The 19,060-nt window shown below is 40.4% G+C and overlaps 1 protein-coding gene across 1 annotated transcript in view; it reads left to right on the forward strand.

The window, feature by feature from the left end:
- Positions 1 to 580: 580 nt before the first annotated feature.
- The window catches only part of nsmfb (NMDA receptor synaptonuclear signaling and neuronal migration factor b), a 43,607-nt gene continuing 25,127 nt past the window's right edge, over positions 581 to 19,060 (forward strand). The window contains exons 1-4 of the mRNA XM_067521921.1: positions 581 to 912; positions 16,267 to 16,328; positions 17,417 to 18,163; positions 18,459 to 18,531. Coding sequence (XP_067378022.1) covers positions 842 to 912; positions 16,267 to 16,328; positions 17,417 to 18,163; positions 18,459 to 18,531 — 953 coding nt within the window. The 5' untranslated portion in view covers positions 581 to 841. The remainder of the gene's footprint in view (positions 913 to 16,266; positions 16,329 to 17,416; positions 18,164 to 18,458; positions 18,532 to 19,060) is intronic.

Below are 19,060 nucleotides of genomic sequence, written 5' to 3' on the forward strand. Positions count from 1 at the left end.
CTGCACATTCAATTGGAGTTTTAATCCCAGATGCCCTTCCTGCTGCAACCCTCCCATTTTTATCCGGGCCCATATTGGTGCCAGGGCTGGGACCACACCTGCTGGGTGGGATTCGATCCTTTGGCCTGCTGCATCGCAACCCGATCTTCTATCCACCGAGCCACCAGATTCTGAAGAACAGAAACAGGAACAGAAATTGTTTAGAACATTTAGAAATGTTATATTTAATTAACGTTTGATCCAACAAACGTTCTTATTTACATTGAGTCAACAAGAAAAGCACAGTTGACTCCACTTTGTTTCAAGGGGCAGCGATACAGCTCAGGTGTCCAGTAAACACAGGGTATTAGAATGAGAATAAACTACAACCACAGTTACAGAATGTGAACACATTAAATAGTTAATTACCTGAGGACTCGTGTCACACCTCCCCACATGCACATAAGGAACCTGTCTTATCTGTCTTCTCCTGCTGCAGCCCACTCCGCACCTGCCCTGGCGGCACAGGAGGTGGGAGCGCGGTCTTCCTTATATGGTCTCTCCATCCGTTTGCTTCCAGGAAGGTTCCGTTGGATGAGCGGAGAAGGCAGAAGCAGAAGCGGCAGCGCGCCACACCACGGTGATGCTTCAGCAGAGCTGCACCATGAGCCTGCACATTTACGGAACACGCTGTTTCCATTTAGACAAATGTTGATGATTCACAGGAAATAATTAGTGTGTAGTCGTGATCGTTTGTATACGGATTACTTTTTGCGCCCCACGTTTTCCCTTGTGTTGTTCGCTCCGACATCAGTCTGTGGAATGATCTGCTTTTTCTTCCCTGGGTCGTTTCCACTTCAGCATGGGAACTGCTGTGTCCAGGAAGAAAAGTGTGAGGAGTGATGCCATATCGTCAGTGGCTGCAAAAGTTCGGTGAGTGTGTCCGCGAAAGTGCAGCGGAGCGCAGCGGACGCGAGTCTGCTGCTTAAAGACAAGCAAAGTCAGTTTAAGAGGATCTCAGACATATTCTATATTATTCTAGTCGAATCATATTTGGCATTAAAATAATACATTCCGCTAAGATATCATTCCCTGAAACTGCTCCCCTGGTTCTTTTACATGATCGTGATTCCCTCACAGCACAGGTTGCATCCATTTTTTTTTTTTAATTTAATCAGTTTCTTTCAAAGGGAAACTTCACAAATTTTCACCTTAGTTAGTTTTGGGCGTAAATATACAATAATGCTTTTAATTGTCTCTCAGACTACATTACAATATCTCTCTTCTTCTGGCTGAAATATGCCTCCAGATGACATCACTTGGAGGAACCTTCAGTTCATGTCATCTCGTTGCTCACGAAATGGAGGTTGTGATTGTGGTCAACTTTCTTTTCCAGAGCTCCCCAGACGATATTATCTGAACTCCTAATGATGTAAAACTCCCCCGGGTGATGTCGTCTGGAGGCATTTTTTTCAACCAGAAGAAAAATATTTACCTATAAACAAAGATCCAGAAATCCATGAACATTCTCCATTTCTTAAAATGGATTGCGCGCAGGGAAGTGGAAAACTGTCCTGAGGTGAATCAAAATAATAATAAAAAATACTAATTATTATGATCATTTTGTACATAATTGATCCTCCATGCTTTCAAAATTTAATTTTCTAGAGATTAAACAATGAAAATATTCAAGTGCAGCCATAGGTGAAAAGTCTATAATTAACTAAAACTGGTGTTTTTCAAAGCCATAGTTTTAGATGCATGATCAATTCTTTTTATTTATGTTTCTCAAAATGTCATTTTTGGGTCATTTGAGCTTATGCTTTTGTATATGCCCCTCCACATTATGATAAAAATAATAATACAAATTTAAAACATTATAAAAGCTTTTTTAAACTCGGCTTTTCCTGTTTGTCCACACGCTATATACGGTACAGTACATTCAGATTTAGTGTGTAATTCCTTTACTTTTGTGACATGGTCATCCACACACGTGTGACTAATTCTAATGACATTTCACTATGAGTGTGTGACTCATGCCGTGTCCTTATGTCATGGTCCGATTAGTGTGTTCTTGGTCTGAAGGCTGGGGGATGACTAACGTTCGGTGGTAGGAGATTCACTCTGTGTTGCCCACTTGCTGACCTCCAAAGCCGGACTAATAAGGCACCGCTGTTATCAGGCATGTTTGATTAAACACACGAGTCGGTGTTCAGCTATTCTCCAGCGAAACAAATGCACATATGCTTGAGTACACAACATATGAACTTTCTATCTCCTTACACAGGCATCAGCTCTGTCCCTTTTGCACAATTCTTCAGTCCATTTGTTTCTGTCTTTATTTTGCTGTTTAACTGTTTACCGCCCCCCTGCCTACCTCACAGGCTTTTTCACACCTCACACTTAACTCTTCATAAATCACACTGATCGCAGCCAGTATCCCAGATATGCCTGTGGAGTGCAGCCAAAGGCTCGTACATGCTTCCCTCTCTATCGGCGCCTGTGAGCCGACACTCAAGTTAATGAGGAGTTTAATGGTGGAGCTGAGCTCGATCCCGCTGGATGATCTGCTATTCTGAAGTTTCTGATTTGCTGTGCAGTGAATGGGTAAAAAGCTGTCTTATTTTTTTTTAACAAACCCAGTTGCCACTGGGTGAGTGTGGACTGCAATGTCATGTAGGGATTATATACCATCCCCTTCTTGTTTGCACAAATAAGAGTCATATTTCAACCTTGTGACACAACTTGCAAATCTTAAATGTTTCACATCTGATTTGTTGCTGAACTGTTGCCGAACAACAGATGAAGTTCTTTTAAATCAAGTCTTCCATCACGGAAGCTCAGCTTGCCTCTATGCTCTTTTGTTTGTAGACACATTAGAAGTCCATCTTGCAGCATGTACGCACACAGGTCATCATGAGAAACGACAAGTAGGATGATAAATATTATTATGCATGAGGAGAAATCCATCCATTATCTTATGGAGCCCATCCCAGCTGCCATCGGCCGAGAGGCGAGGTACTAGTCTATCTCAGGGACAATATGAAATGACACATCCCAGTTCAGTGGACCAGAACATTTTAGAGTAAGGAGACATCCAGGGGTCACAGCCAGGGTTGACAAATTAAGCCAGGCTATGAAAGGTAAAGACTAGTAAGGGGTTAAATAGTCAACTAGTGAACTGTAGCCAACAGTGTTAGCTAACAGCAATTTTTCAGATATTATCAAAACTAGGAGTTGTTCAATTCTACTAACAGAAACAACGGTACCACAGCAGCTAAGGCTTGTAGATGAGCTTTCTTGCCAGAGGGGGTTCTAGGGGTGGCCGGGGGGTGGGGGGGGGTCATGATCACTGCTGACTACACTAGCCCACACAGAACCTTGAAGATGTTTTCACCTGTTCCTTTTCCTGCTGGGAAGACTTTGGACTTGACGTCTTGTCGAATTTGTGCAACCTTCACAAACACTATGAGCGGGTATGATGCCAATGGTAAAAAAAAACAAAAAATGTATCCAATAAAACAGAAATTGTTAAAATGGATTTAAGGCATTTAAATTAGTCTTAATAACAAATTAAGAAGACAGTCGCTTAATCTGACATTATGTTACGTAGCAATGGTTTTTCTTAATGTTTGGTTTTAATTTAAATCTACTGGCATTGGAGTTTCCTATGCCTAATTGAGCCTAATTCAAGAGCATGTCTTGTCAATTTTAGAGTATAATTTCATGATTTCATGTAAGGCTCTATCATATCATAATGCCTGTTTTCTTTCTTTTATTAAAATTTGTTATATTTTTAGAACGGACAAGGTTACATGTACACACTGTAATGTAGGCATCGTACATGATCCCACAAACCTTTAATTCACTTAAGTTTGTCAGAAAATACAGAATAATAATAAAGTTGTATTGTATTTGACTGATGTGAAAAATTATTTTCTTGCATATCGCCAGCCGTACTTTTCTTTTCCGATAATTTATTTTTTCACGCTTCCCCTCAAAGCCTTTTCCTTCCTCCTTAAAAAATGGGCCTTGGGTTGAAAAATGAATTTGCTCTGCTTCTGCTCCTGTGCTCCCCCTCAAGTTCTCCTCTTCGCACTTCCACGCTCACAAAGCTTCTGCTTGTAGAACTCTGTGCGTGTGCTTGGATTTTTTTTTTTTTTTTTGTTGAATAACCTCAGATGACCCTGTCAAAATGTACTAGTGGAGAATTATCTCAGCGGAAGAAATCATGAGTGCAATTTAAACTGTCTCCTTTGCAGCAAGGAGTTCTCTGCTGTGTGAAAGCTGGTGTTATGTCATGTTTGGTTCTCTATTTCTTAGCTATTCTTATTTGACTGAATCATACACCAGTCAAGCTGGCAAATAGGAGCATGCAATGTTCAGTTTACTGACAATACCTAGTAGAATTTCAGGGTATTCATCAAGAGTGCTGGGCTTCCATTTGGACATTGGCTCATGTAATGAGGAAATAGGCAGGAATCAGGCTTGTTTTGCAGTTGTATGACAGTTCAGTTGGACTATTCAGCTATTTTCCATTATTATACTTTGTTTTGGCTGCATGTGAGGCATCTTGTTGGCAGAGGTGGCTCAAGGGGGAGTGTTATAGAGGATGAGTGTGTCATGGTATGTAGAAGTGGGGCCAGTTTATATGCACTGCGCTTATAGCCCCGAATAATAGCCGGATCCATGTCCTTGTTTCTGTTTATGATGATCTCTGATCAAAGCCGGCAGTCTGGTTTTGCTATGTTGCTCTACAAAGAGAGTATGAGAACGTGAAGCTAACACTGTTTGTAATATTTAAGGAACAACACCACACAAGACTTTACAGCACAAGACTATAAAACGTTCCACTCTGGTGAAAATGTGATTTCATAGTCTCTTTCCCCCAACGTGACCCACTCGACTCCTGTGCAGATTAGCTCCGGACACGGTCGACTGTGACTCTAGGCTATGAAATGTCTCCATCCCCTAAAAACATAAACTTGCTAGAATCATTGGTGAAAAACCCATATTTTCTAAGGTCTGAGAGATCAGTGCTAAAAGATGATATTAAGTGTTTATAATTACATTATTGTTGGTGTTTTGCACCAACAATTTGAACGGTGTTGATCTCCTTTGTTAAAACAAAGGAACAACAACAAGAGGAACTTTGAGATGGGAGACAGAGGAAAAAGATGCAGAAGCAGGTGTATAATGGCAGTATAATGATTAAGGTGGTAAAATTATTTCAAAATCCTATATGTATTAGTTGGTGATGGGTGTCCATATTAAACAATGCCAAGGTTCCAAAACATGAGTTGAATGTGTAGAAGGAATCACACAAAAACTACAGTAAATCATGTCTCTGTCTGATTTATCAAATCTGTCAGAAACCTTTACAGCAGCTCCTAGAGATTTTCTCGGAATCCTTCCAAATTGTTCCAGACTGAACTAACATCTGTCTATAGACTGATTGCCATTTTGGTTCTGTATTCACAACCACCTACTCTGCGTCTCGAACTCAGAACAGAGTGGAATTTGTTTTCCTCCTGTCTCTTTGTGCCTGTGCCTATTTATGCCCCATTAACCTGCTCCTCTCGGTCAGATCCTCTTCATGTTTCTCCCAAGTTGCTGTTTTGACCTAAGTACACTGTGATTATCTCTCAAGTTATTTGCTCAAGTCTTGTTTTCTGGTTTTGGTGTTATCTTGTTGATTACCTTGTTTTTGCATATTTTTGGGGTAACTGTTTCACGAGGGGGCCTTTTTTCTCTCCTGGCAGTAAGTGACTTTTTTTGTACTTTAAAATTTCTTTTTTCTTTTACATGAACTGAAAACCTATTTGTTTCTATGTTGTGTTATTGGCTTCCTACTCATTCGTTGTTCTGCACCTTTCTGGGTCCTACAAATCCCTCCCTGATATAGGGTGGGCTGTGTCTTAAGGAGACAGAAGCTAAAAGCTTTCATACACAGCTGAGAGTTACTGGTTTCGGTGGGTAACCACAAACTTTACCTCACAACAGCCACATACAGTGCCACATTTTGTTCTGATACAGTCTTATTTTAAACTGAATTATATTCATTATTTTCCTCATAATTCTAGAAACAATACCCCATAATGACAAAGTGAAAGACATTTGTTTTGTTTTTTTAAATCTTTGCAAATTTATTAAAAATAAATAATGAAAAAAATCACATGTAGATAAGTATTCAGGGCCTTTGTCATGACACTCAAATTTGAGCTCTGCTGCATCCTGATGAATTTTGCTGTGGTATTACACTAAGCACTACCCTTAAGTACAATTGTGATGTATTTCTATGTTAGAAGTGTGATGAAATCAAATATAAAGCACCAGAAAACAGTTACTGAGACAAATGTACATTTACTTGACTGTATTTTTCTGTAACAGACATTGGACTTGAATTGAACCCTGGTGTAAAATTCACAAGCTTATGCAGCCTTGCAGATTTGTGCATTTATTAATACGATCCAATAATATCAAATTCATTGATGTGCACTGATATATGCTGAATGAATTATTTTTATTTAGGTGTTTATTAATTTAATACTTTTGTACATTTACTTCAGCAATATTTTTAATGCAGGACCTTTTCTTATACATTTACTCTGTGGCATTTTACTTTTACTCAACTAAACAATCTGAGTACTTCATCCACTGCTGGAATATTCCTCAGTTATTTGTCTGTGTAGAAAAGTCTCAAACTACATTTACTGTTTGATTTCAGATTTTCAAATAAAATAAAGTGCCTATTTTTTTCAGGGAAACTCTTCCACCATATTATAAATTATGATACTGCAAGTGTGTGTGGTAAAGGGTCATTAATCTTTGCTGACCTTTAACGATACTCCAGTATTGCAGTATCAGTGAAGGGCCTCATGCATGGTCCCCTTGAGCACAAGGATCCAGACTATAATTAACATACTAATTATCAGGATTTTGCAAAGGATCCAGTGTCTGATTTGGAGTAATTATAGTTACTATAATTATAAGATGTTCAATGAGCAGATGTGTGTTTTGTTCTTGTCATTCAACCCTTAGCATTTAAAAAAACTCAGTGTGTGTGTGTGTGTGTGTGTGTCTGTGTGTGTTTGAAGGGGTTTTGGGAGTATTTCTAAACTTAATTTGGTGACAACTGAAAATGTTCTTACTCTAGAGAAATAGAATTTGGTCATTCAGTGCTATAGGGCAACAAGCCTCTTACCTAGTGTCTCTTAAATAAAAGCCAATATCAGTCCAGTGTCAACAAACTGAAATATGTGTCTCACCCCATTTTGACCTGAGGTTGGGTCCTTAAATGATCAGGTATCTTCAAGGATTTTCCTTTGCAGGCTTTGAACCTTTGGAGCAAGCTGTGAAATTGTTTTCTTGTTTTTAAGTTATGTTACGTTGCAGTACAGCCTAGTTGAATAGACTCAGTGAAACTAAACTATATCGAATCAGACAATCGAATCCTTTTGCTGTGATTCTACATGAAAAAATTGCCTTTTGGTCCAGTGTGCGTCGTCCCAGAAGTTGCACTATAGTCGTTGGCCACTTCTTTGTAATTCCCTTACTTCCCAGCGTTGACCCTGGAGTGACAAAGCAAATACAAAAGTGAAAGAGTGAAAACACCATTGATACAGTTTCAGCCGTGACTAAAGGAGCAACGGCCTGCAAACTAAAGGCCATTCCTCTGTCAAACAACAGTTTGGTAATGTGGTGTAAACAGTGATAAAAGAACAGCTTTTTACAAAATCAGAGAAGGTTGTTTGCTCCGACTGACAATAAAAAGACTGTACATCAGATTTGTGGATGCTGATGATTTGAGAGGATTTGCTGAGAGTTGTGACAGCTGCACATGTTTGATTTACACAATGAGATTAGAACGCTTTTGGAAGTAAAAGGTGAAGAACTTGCCCTTAAAGGACGCCTTCACTGATATCGAACATGTTTCTTTTGGTCCTAGTTTGAGTAATGCCATTAAAGTTCCCTCTGACTTCCCTACATTAAATTATCTCTCTACTTCTAACTGAAAAATATGACATCCAGATGACATCACTCTGAGGAGCCTTTAGTTCAGATTATGTGATCTTGTTGCTCATACTATACAGTTTATAATCATGGTCAACCTGCTTTTCCAGAGCTTAGCCACTTAGCCCACTTAGCTCCCTTGGGAGATCTGATGTGAGATCTCCCTTGTGTCTCTTGATAAAGTCATCAGTCTTTTTCTAGCCAGCCTCCCCGTTGTGCAGAGAGATCAGATACACAGTAACAGAGATGTGGGTCAAAAAAACTACTTTATTAGTTATTTAGTACTTAGTAAGTTAAATCGCACTGTACTAATCAAACTTCGAAAAAGGTAGTAGTTCTTCAAAAGTTAATGTACTGTTACTTTATGTTTGTTGAACTTAAAACCCCCCATTTGGCAATCGTAACTTGCAAAGAGATGTCTGTTCTTGATCAGAAATGTTTACCCTCTCTATTCTTCGAAATCCCTTCATGTTCTGAAGTATTTGTGCACGAACAGCATGTTCAATATCAACTCAGACCGTCAGCGCTGTTTAAAAAGCTTGCTAGAAGGTAGATTTAAAGTATAATCACTTCGCTTCACTTTGACTGTCTGCAAAGCATTTGCATTCAGACATAGTCGATATTTTGTAGGATGCCTTTTTCTCTCAATCTGTGCATCGTTTCCTGAACCACTGGTTGCCACACAGCCTCCAAGCTGTTCTTTTTTTTTGAAAGCTGCTCTGTTTCTTCCTTCAAACACATGTTGATGTGTCCAAACAGCTTAATTTTACCTTCATCTCCTTATCGGATGCCTTTACTGATTTTTTTTTTTTTTACTTGCGTCTTTTGGTTCTAGTTTGGGTAGTGCATGCACATAAATGCCATTAAACTTCCCAATGACTTCCCTTTACCAAAATATCTCTCTACATTTAGCTGAAAAATGCCTCCAGATGACATCACTTGGAGGAACCTTCAGTTCAGATTATGCCATCTCGTTTCTCAGCTAGAAGCAAAGGAATATTTTCATTTACACCCTAATCTAAAGCCATAGAGAGCAAGTTGAAAATTGGTGAAGTCGCCCTTTAAAACGACTGTTTAGACTTTGGTGATGAGTTGCTCTTCCATGTGGACCTACTGCACATTGGCAGGTTCCTTGGAGTCAGTTTTAGATTCTTAGTCACTTGCCTTGTACACAGTTTGCTAGAGATTTGAGTTCTCCTTCCTTATACTTATTTGGCCACTGTATTCAACCAACCAACTACTCATGAATTTCCTTTCTAAACAAAACAACAACAAAATCAGACTGTTGGCCTTCATGGCTTTCATGAGGTGACATTATCTATGCCAGTGTTCGTCAACAATCCTGACAGTCAGTCAAACAAAGTCAATTTCTTTTAATAATAGATAACAATTTACCCAGTTAATGATAGAAGCAGGTAGCAGCAAGATGGCTGGATGTCTCGTCACTGATTGCTGATCACATCCCAGCAAGCGGATGAAACATGGAGTGCACAGCAGGGTCAGGAGTTAAACAAAGGCCTCAGAGTGTCTGATGACACAGCCTCACTTCTGCGAAAAATAGCTGATGGACCACTTACTAAAGTATATTTCCTAGCTGATACATCTGGGGTTGGTATTGTCTTTTTATTGAATATCAGCCTATTAGTGTCATCTACCTCTAGTGTGATAGATGTCTCTGCCTGCCCACAGCAACTGAGAAACCAGGAACGCCGCATTTATTTTTTATTGAAACGCAGCATTTGGCCACAGTGTGAGTGAAAGGTCCTGGTTCTGTTCACATACAACATAACAAAGCTTGGTCGGGTTGTTTTCATCCAATTTAACACTAATGTGGTTCAAAGAGCTACATACACAATGAGAAAACATCCAAACCAAGGGGATATAAGTATACACACCACTAAGAGTAGGATTAGGAAATGAGTGTGCGCTGTTTGCACCTTACAGCAGCAAACACGCAATACACACTTTTAGCTCCACCATGTATTTCTATAGCATTATGTCAACACATAAACCACCAGATCATGTGATAAACCTGCTGCCCTTCACCAATACAAGAGACGGACCAAATTTAAAGGATCTGCTACAACATTAGAGCCAGTTGATGCCTCACACTGCCATGTCAGTGTGGCATTTAAATGTTGGAAATTGGCAACATCTAGTAACCGTAATAAATGGTCCACATGCCATAGTTGCATTTTTTGAGTAGTGAACGTTTCTTTTTTTCATCAGATCGAGTTCCATTTTATTTTCTCAAACAGTGTTACTTCAGTCAATTAGTCTTTTTACATATACTCATGAAATCAGGGTGGTGGATTGGGGAAACTTGAATGCCGATTTGTTTGCCATCTTTCTTTCTCCAACTGTGCATGTGCACAACAAAAGGCTGCTGATAGGAACATGCAGCTGAATTAAAGAAAGAGAGTGTTAATAGGGTGACGCCAACTTATTTTTAAAACAAAGTCTGCATAAAGCCTGACAGAAATGTAACCAACCAAGAGTGCGTTATAGAAGTCTAAACAAGTCACATTCCCCTAGGGATTTTTTTAAAGTCCCCAGGGGATTCATCAGGAGCTGTTCCTGTTCTGGATGAATTGCTTATGTCTTCTCATGTCCAGGCTGCCCTTTTTTACCTAGCCACATAATATTGGATGATAATGACCTACAGAGTCTGCTACTGCAGCATGTGGAGCAGGTATCTACAGGCCATAGCTATGGAGCTGTTCACAACAGATGTGTGTAAATGTGATGCCGGCTAAGTACAGTCACGTACTGTAATTGGGATTAATTGAGAAACAGTTATTAGCTTTTCAGGAAAGGTAGAGAGAATATTAGAGAATATTAAAGTGCAGGAGTATCGAGAATGAGAAGGAAGCAGACAAAAAGGAACAAAGGAGTATGAAAAGCACAGTGAAGGAAGTTAGGGGAGCGTAACGGAAAGTCACCAGGGAATAAAAGTGAGCTTTTAACCTTAAGGAAGTCATGACAGAATCAGCATCACTGCTAGAACACAGCAGTCCTGAATGCAGTAACACACTTAACTCTGTTCTGCTTGAACACAACCTCTGCACCAATTCACTCAGTATCTAATGTCTGATGGTGGGGCGAAGGAAATAGCTTGTAGGTAAATGAGTGGGTTTAGTCGTGAAGGTTTCTTTAAATAAAGGGCACTGCAGTGAAATTACACACAAAGTTTTTTTTTTTTTATTGTAACAATACACAGCACAGAAACACACACCCTGTACAAGACGCAGGGATGTATGCAGGTGAAACTAAAGCTCAGAAAAATCACTCCAACAAAGGACGGAGGACACTTGGATCTGTTTGCTCTGTAGCTTTTCTCTATTCTGCATCCATACACTGCACCACTTAGATGTGCTTCATATACGTATATAATCATCCCGGCCTTTCACGTGTACATAGAAGTGCAGGGAGAAAGCAGCCACACGACCAGCTCAACTAGTTTCTGGATCATCCGTCTCCTGTCTCTGCTGCCTCCACTTTTTATTTAATGCTCTTTTCTTTCTTATTTGCCTCCATCCCACTTCCAACTCCCTCCTTCCTTTCTATTTCTGTCTTATAAACACATCTCTCTCGTGTCGCTGTGTTTCTTCTCCCCCCCCCCCCTCACATCACATGGCTGAAAACATGCTTTAGAAAAGAAGTCCAAAAGCCAGCGTGCAACGTTTTTTTAAGCACCAATCAACTTTCTGAAATTTGTCTACAGGAAACTCGCATGTCAAACTAAAAAACTCTAACAATGGTGTTGTTCTAACAAGCTTCTCGAGCCCCAGCATCCTGCTGCTGTGTACTGGCACAGTTTTTTGGGACACAATCTACAGTCATTATTGTTTCCACCTGTGCTGTTTGAGTTATTAGTCCAATTATGTGCTGTGAAACAGGTCTACAGTGACCACGAATTCCCAGATTTCTTCACGGCTCGCAGTGTGAACAGTATGAGGAAAGTTGTATAATGGTTTATTATATGATACAGAGCCACCAGCCAGGAGTCAAATCATAGACGTTGTTGTTATGTGGTATGCATCTCAAAGACTTAATTTCTAATTGCCCTCACACGCTCTCATCACACAGTGTCAGATAATGACGCTTCCTATGATTTTTATGTGTGACGCTTTTTAAAGTCCCATGGTGTATCATATTGACACCACAGGTAGTACTTTTTTTTTTTTTGTCCTGGCTTATCACACGAGTTCAGGGTCGGATCATTGTCTGCATGTTGATTTGGCACAGTTTTTTTCTTGGACCGGCACTGCACAGCTGGGGAGGGGGTACTAACATTAACGTAACGCATTAACGTTAACATTATTTTTAAAGTCTTACAGTCGAACCCTGGTCTCATGTGGAATAGTCCTCTGTCTTGTTGAGCCATCACCACCCCGTCTACCTCCCTGTGAAACTTTTTCACTTCATAGAACCTCATTGCTTTAGGCATCAAATATAAAGCGTTATTGTTTCCATTGAACTGCACTAAAAAAAGCTCTGAGTGTCGATCACCAACACAAACGGGAACCCTAAGCATGTAACGCGAAGGGAATGGACATAGCAGCACTTTTTGATGCCTCGGAAATAAGAACGGGCTGGATGCCCCCAACCCAGAGAGAATTTTGTACATTTGTTTTTGTGGTCTCATCACAGGTAAAGACTATGGATCATGTAGGAGTTTGCAGCAGGCTGCACAAAGTAGGATGAACGTAGGCAATTTTCGGCATTTAATTATTCAGGTTCAGGTCTCATAACAAATGCTTGCAGTTGCTCATGAAAGTCTTCCTCCCAAAGTTCTGCTTTTTCGCAACATAAACAGAAACTTTGACAGTTTACCTCCTGCGAATGAATTGTATTAAATTTGTAAAACTTTATCACATTGAGCTCAACTTTGAGCAACTTGAGCTGTTGACCAGTTACAAGCCATTTTTGACATTGTCGATCTCTATTAGACGAGAGAGAGTCCAATATGGAGGGAACTTCCAAAGCTTATGAGCTGTGAGGCACCTCTGAGCGGAACCTGTATGAGCTGATGGTCCAGATATTGACCAGGCTGAGCTGACAAACTAACATGTTTGCCCACGTGCTCAGAGGCTTCAATTTCCCCCTTCAATAAGTTTTACTGTACATGCAGAAAAGCTCACAGAGCTGTTATGACTGACCATGTGCCCAAAACTCAAACTGAACTGTCAACTGTCCAACTCAGCTCTACTTTATATAAGTTCAGAATAAAAAAAAAAAAAAAAAACTTTTGAGAGCAGGGTAGTGACATTTGATGTTGGCATGATTTCTTCTACCTCAGCAGTCCATATCCTTTGTCCACAGGGACAATACTCCAATGTGGCCTCAGCCAACTGCAGCATGTTTCTACATCCCTTTTCTCTAAGTGAAGCACATGGACTTTTTATTGGAAGGAGTGCACTGAATGAAGGAGATAGATCAGAGAAGATTGCATTTTCTTTCTTGCACCGTCCCTCCTACTCCTCCTCCTCCATCATCAGGCTGAGAGCGCATCTGCCCGTGCCGCCTCATATTTAATTGCTTAGTGTGTCATAGCAGGAAGGCATATAGGCCACAGCAACAACACAGCAATTTCATTTCACCCTAGTTTCACCCTGAGATTTATGTGTATGTAGGAAATTTTATTTTTTTTTCTTTTTAACACTTCAACGCTGTTCCACATGTACACTCTGAAGTGGGGCCCAGTGCTCTACAACTGAACCGCCAGGCCACCTACTGATCTTTACCGAACAAATAAATTTAGCTTCTATGTTAGAAAATATGAAGAACAACACAAGGATGCCGCTGTTAAGATAATACAGTTTAAGATTTTAGAGTCTTTTCCTCTTTTCAAAGGAGAGAAAACTAATTAGTTTTGGAGGACGTCATATTCTCCTTTTAGCAGCATTTCCACATTGTTTTAGTTATGGACAGTTAGCAATTTAAGATCCTCATGTCTCATCAGAAGACACGAGGAATAATTTATTAGAATTATTATTAATAATATTTTATTTATTTTTACATACCTGTAACATTTTCTTCAGTAACAAGTTAAGATTTATCTGTCCTCCATCAGGCTCTTTTTAAAGCTATTAACAGATAATTTGCATTGTTCATATGCATCTACTTTGATTGGATGAAGGTCTGGCCTCATTGCTGCCCCCCAAGCCAGTGGGCTTACGACCTAATGAGTCTCTTACACTGTGGCTGTAGGTAGGTACAGATATGTAGTATGTGCTTAACTTTTCTAATAAAGGCTGTTGTACAGTAGAGTAATATGAGTTTACATATTTCATAATTTACCACTTTCAGTTTTTTTATGAAAACGAATCACTAGCGAGATGAGAATTGCGTCACTAAACCAGGTGCAGGCAGGTTTAGTATCGGTTCCTCCTCCCATGGTCTCATTTAAGAGACTTATTTGAATATTAGTAGTGTTCAAAGTGAACCAGTATGCAGTAATTTTGCTCGTCCGCATACTGGCACAGCCAATGCAAAAAAAATAAATAAATAACGGAATAATGGTCTATTTTAAGACAAAACTGCTGAATCTGTGGTAAAATGTTAAAATATATATATTATTCTTACAATTTCAGTGGAAATTTAAGTTAAAAAAACCCAAAACAACTTCAACCCATTAATTATTATCATCATTAACTAGTTTAAGAGAGGAGCAAAAGTTATGGAGCCTATTTGGCCCCATAGTTGTCCACTAATTGGTTATTGTCTTTTTGTGTTTGTTTCCGGGTGTTTTGGATTAAATTAACATCAGAAAAGTTCTGGCTGAAAAAATTGGCTACTCAATACGTGAACCATACAACCCCTGATTTGATGTAATTGTTGATGTAATCTTTAAAATAGCACAATGATTTACATGTATTTACCAAAAAAAAAAGAAAGCGGCCTTAATACACACAAAAGAAGTCAAGTACTTTTAATTAATACTTTAAATTATAAACTATGTACCTAGTTACTTTTATTTTAGTAAAAGGTACCTCATTGAAACTTAAACCTGAGTTAATTTGTAATTTTACTTAATTCCTAATTTGATTACTTCATTCACCACTGGTGACAACTAGAAATGTTTCAAAATGCTATGGTCATCTTTAGTTTCCATTTTCATGTTATCATGAAACCAACCAACTGCAACGCAAACTTCATTTACAAAAGTTTACGTATACTGGTGCCACATCACACACCCCCAGCAGCAGGGCTTATTTTTACATATCCAACTTCAATCCAATTTGGGTGTGACATCACAGTGGGAGCGGTCTCAAAACTGCTCACTCACAGTGCAAAATTCAGTTTTTAAAAAAAAAAAAAACAGAGTGGAGATTAGAGTCGTGTAATTTGACACCACAGAAAGAAAAGACCTCCACCATCTCCTTAAACACCCCCAGCTCTTTAAAAAAAAAAATGCTGCAATCTGTGTAAAATCCAGTGTACAATAAGTCCCAGAGACATACTGCCTACAGTTTAAAGGTTACAATAGTGTTGATTGGCTCCATTATGGTCTTAGAATTGTTTTTTTTTCTACAGACTGAGGCCTGAAGGGCATGTGGCTGAAGAAGCACGAATCCTGAACTATTATTCAGGAGCTAATCACAGTTATTCAAAGCTGTTCCTCCTTTCAAATGGAACACTGAGCCACTGTTGCTCTTTTTGTGCAACCCACTGGTTATAGAGATGCTGCAGCAGTGCAAAGTACAGAACATTTAGTTTTGTTAAATCATTGACAAATATCTGTTTCAGTCCACAAGGGGTCTTTTTGCTTTGTGAGTATGCCTTCTTAAAAAGGGTGGCTTTTTAAAAGACGTATTCAGAACATCATGCCTGCTCCTCGGTGTTCCTGCCAACATGTGTGCCTTCATCACATGGGTATTTGCTTGCTGCTAGGGATGACACATGCAGTCTCGCAGTCCCCCGTAGTGCGCAGGAGCTTTCCAGGGGAGGTAAGCTGTAGTTCCCAAGTTGTTTCTCAGCCAATATGTAAGACCAAGACCAAAAGCTATTCTTGTGGTGGGAGTTAGGAGGTGACAGTATTGTTAGTTATTACAGTACGGATTCGGGAAACTAAGAGATTGTTGTGGTGCTGTAGTCTACTTGACAGGTAACACTGACAATGGCCCACAAGGCCTCTCAAAGAGCTGTCCACTGTTAATGTAGACAGAATCCTGGGATAGTGCAACTCATTGTACTGTAAGCCATTTCTGTGATTGCCGAAAGCAGTCGAGCAGCAGGGCTCCGAGTTAACTCCTGCACGTTTCTTCACAGAGCGGCCAGAGCGTTCGGAGAATACCTGTCCAATACCCATCCAGAGAACCGCAACGGAGCAGGTAGGTGACGGCAATACGGGAAATGAAATCATTCTGTCTTGCAACCAACATTGATCATCATCATCATCACGTCCAGCACAGTCAATCAAAAAAAAAAAAAAAAACGTCAATGACAGATGCTATGAACTGAAGTTGAGGATTGGTGAGAGGCAAGAAACAGGAGATGGGGGGTTTCAACCCATGACTTTCACATCCCTACTTATAATTCAACTTATAGTTGTCAGAATTAGGGTCACACCAGCATGTAAAACTGCAAAAATATCAACAAAACTCAGTTAATTTTAATGAAATTGCCACAATCAGTGGACTTGAGGCCTGGTGAGGTAAATCTCGTACAATCTTTTGTGTCAGGTTTAATACTGGTGAACATAGATGTGAATTTCTAGCCAAACGATTTTATGTCCAGATCAGATAAAAAATATTTTTTCTTTAAACTATCGAAAGTCTCGTTGTTAGCCACTTACTGTTCTATTGGAAGCCGAGCCATCCAGATGGTGTGTTAGCTGTGTTGAGAAACTAGCACTAGAACGTTTGAAGGAAATGTGCTTTACTACTTTAAGCTACAGCACATAAATCGTCACTGAAACACAGTTAAATGTCTTTTCTGCTCTTTCCATTTTTATCATTATCACCCTGCAACATGTGCTATCCTTGTTTGTTCCCAGCAGAGAGAGAGCGTGACAAAAACTCCGTCATTCCCATGAGCTTACACTTATTTACAAGCCTGCAGCGTTGCATCTACTTATTCTGCGAGAAGCATCGACCCTCCTTGACCCACATGTTCCGTACCAGTTCATCCATTTCCAAATCTTTCATTATTCCTCGTGCTCTTCTCTATCACTCGGCCACCTCTCGGCTCCCTCCTACTCATCTTGCCCAAAGCTTTGCTGGCTTGTGAATGTGTACCACTTTTTTGCCAAAGCTGCAAATCACAAAGGGAGACAAATAATCTCTGTTCACTTACATTTTCAGACTTTTATCTGATGCTATCTGATGATTTAAAAGCTGTATGAATCACAGACACCATTACGGTCTTTGCATTTTCTTTTATTTCTGTAACTTCTCTGCATTCCCTCATTTTCCTCTAGATCATCTATTGTCTGACACCTTCCCTGGCCAAGACTCTGACTCTCCAGACATCAGCCACTTGCATAACAACAATCTGTCACCCCAGTTCCACAGTTTTCCTGTAGATCAGCCTAACCAGTCCAGCCAATTCAATCCCAGTGCTCATCAACACTCTCAGCCTCTGGTCAACACCTTTCAAGCCCCGGCACCTTTGGGTCCCTCCAAACGTCGACTCTCTGTTGAGCGCAGCCTCTCTGCAGAGGACCCACGAGGTGCCAGAGGCCCAGAGGACAGTGTGGTAGTGGAGTCGGCCAGGGTGTATACAATCACCAGGGAGGCAGGGATGACGCTGAGGGGCTGTGGCAGCGAGGAGAGCCTGGAGCTGGAGGTGCTTAAGGGCTCCAGGGAGCAGCAGGGCCCTGCCAACCCCAACCCATCCTGCACCAACCAACCCTCTGCCACAGCTGCCCATGGTAACCACCATCGCAGTAGCCACCACCGCAGCAACCACCACCCTGCCCACCAGCATCATGGAGGTACCGTCTCATCATCCCAACCACTGCAGAGCTCGGGGAACGCAAACAACATTCGAGCCTGGGGGATGAGAAAAGAGGGCTCACGGGACGAATGTACCCCAGAATGCATTCGGGCTCCCTGTCAAAGCCAGCGCTCCCTTGACCTGGATACTTCACCACGGGATGGAGGGAAACACCGCAAGAAACTAGAGAGGATGTACAGCGAGGACAGAGCATCTTCTGATGACAGAGGTAAAGAGAGAGATGGATGAAAGACTGGTGAGGGGTTGATATGGAAATAGGAGGGAAATTGCAGATCCACATAGACATACATAAGTCATTTCAGCAGCTTGTTTGAAAAGTTTAATATTTTGTCCCTAAATATACCATAAATAAGAAGCATTTCACCCCATCCATCCTGAGATGTTTCACTGTAGCCACCATACATTCACCAGCCGTCTCTATTGTGACAGTAAGACCTCTGTTTAAATGTTCTCATTGTTCCGTTCAATCAATCGATTTGATTTTTTCCCCACCTTGTTTGCAGAGGACAATTCTAATAGCTGGTTCCCCAAAGAGAATATGTTCAGCTTCCATACAGCCACCACCACCATGCAGGCGTGAGTATGGCATTGAGATCCGTCTTCGCTCCCACTCTTTTCTGTCTTACTGCCCCACGTTTGACACAATGTGGCCCTGTCTTGGGAGGAATAATAGTAATTACAAGGATTTGTTTTGAGGTCATTTTAAAAATGGTTGACTTCAGAATAATACTAAATGTTGTTAATGCCTTACTGCAGAAGTCTTTCAGAATATGCAAATGTTTGACAGTCTATTTCTGTAGTACAGGAAGCTTCCATCACACAGACACACACACACACACACGTCTACTCTTTGTCTGTAGTTAATTGTCACTACTTAATTATCACCTATCACACAGATTTTATAATTATGACCCTCAAATAGACAAAGCTCCCCCACCATGATCTACCCCTTGTCTCAGTTTCCCTCCTCCTAGTTTTTCTATCCGTTTCCATCTGCCTGTGTCTTTACTAAGGTCACGCTGATACTGTAATGAATATTGTCCTGACACTGGCATTTGATTAAATTGACTGCTCATTTACTGTCTCTGTCCCCTCTGACGTGATG

This window comes from Channa argus, chromosome 11 (genome assembly GCF_033026475.1).
Source record: "Channa argus isolate prfri chromosome 11, Channa argus male v1.0, whole genome shotgun sequence".
Lineage (NCBI taxonomy): Eukaryota > Metazoa > Chordata > Actinopteri > Anabantiformes > Channidae > Channa > Channa argus.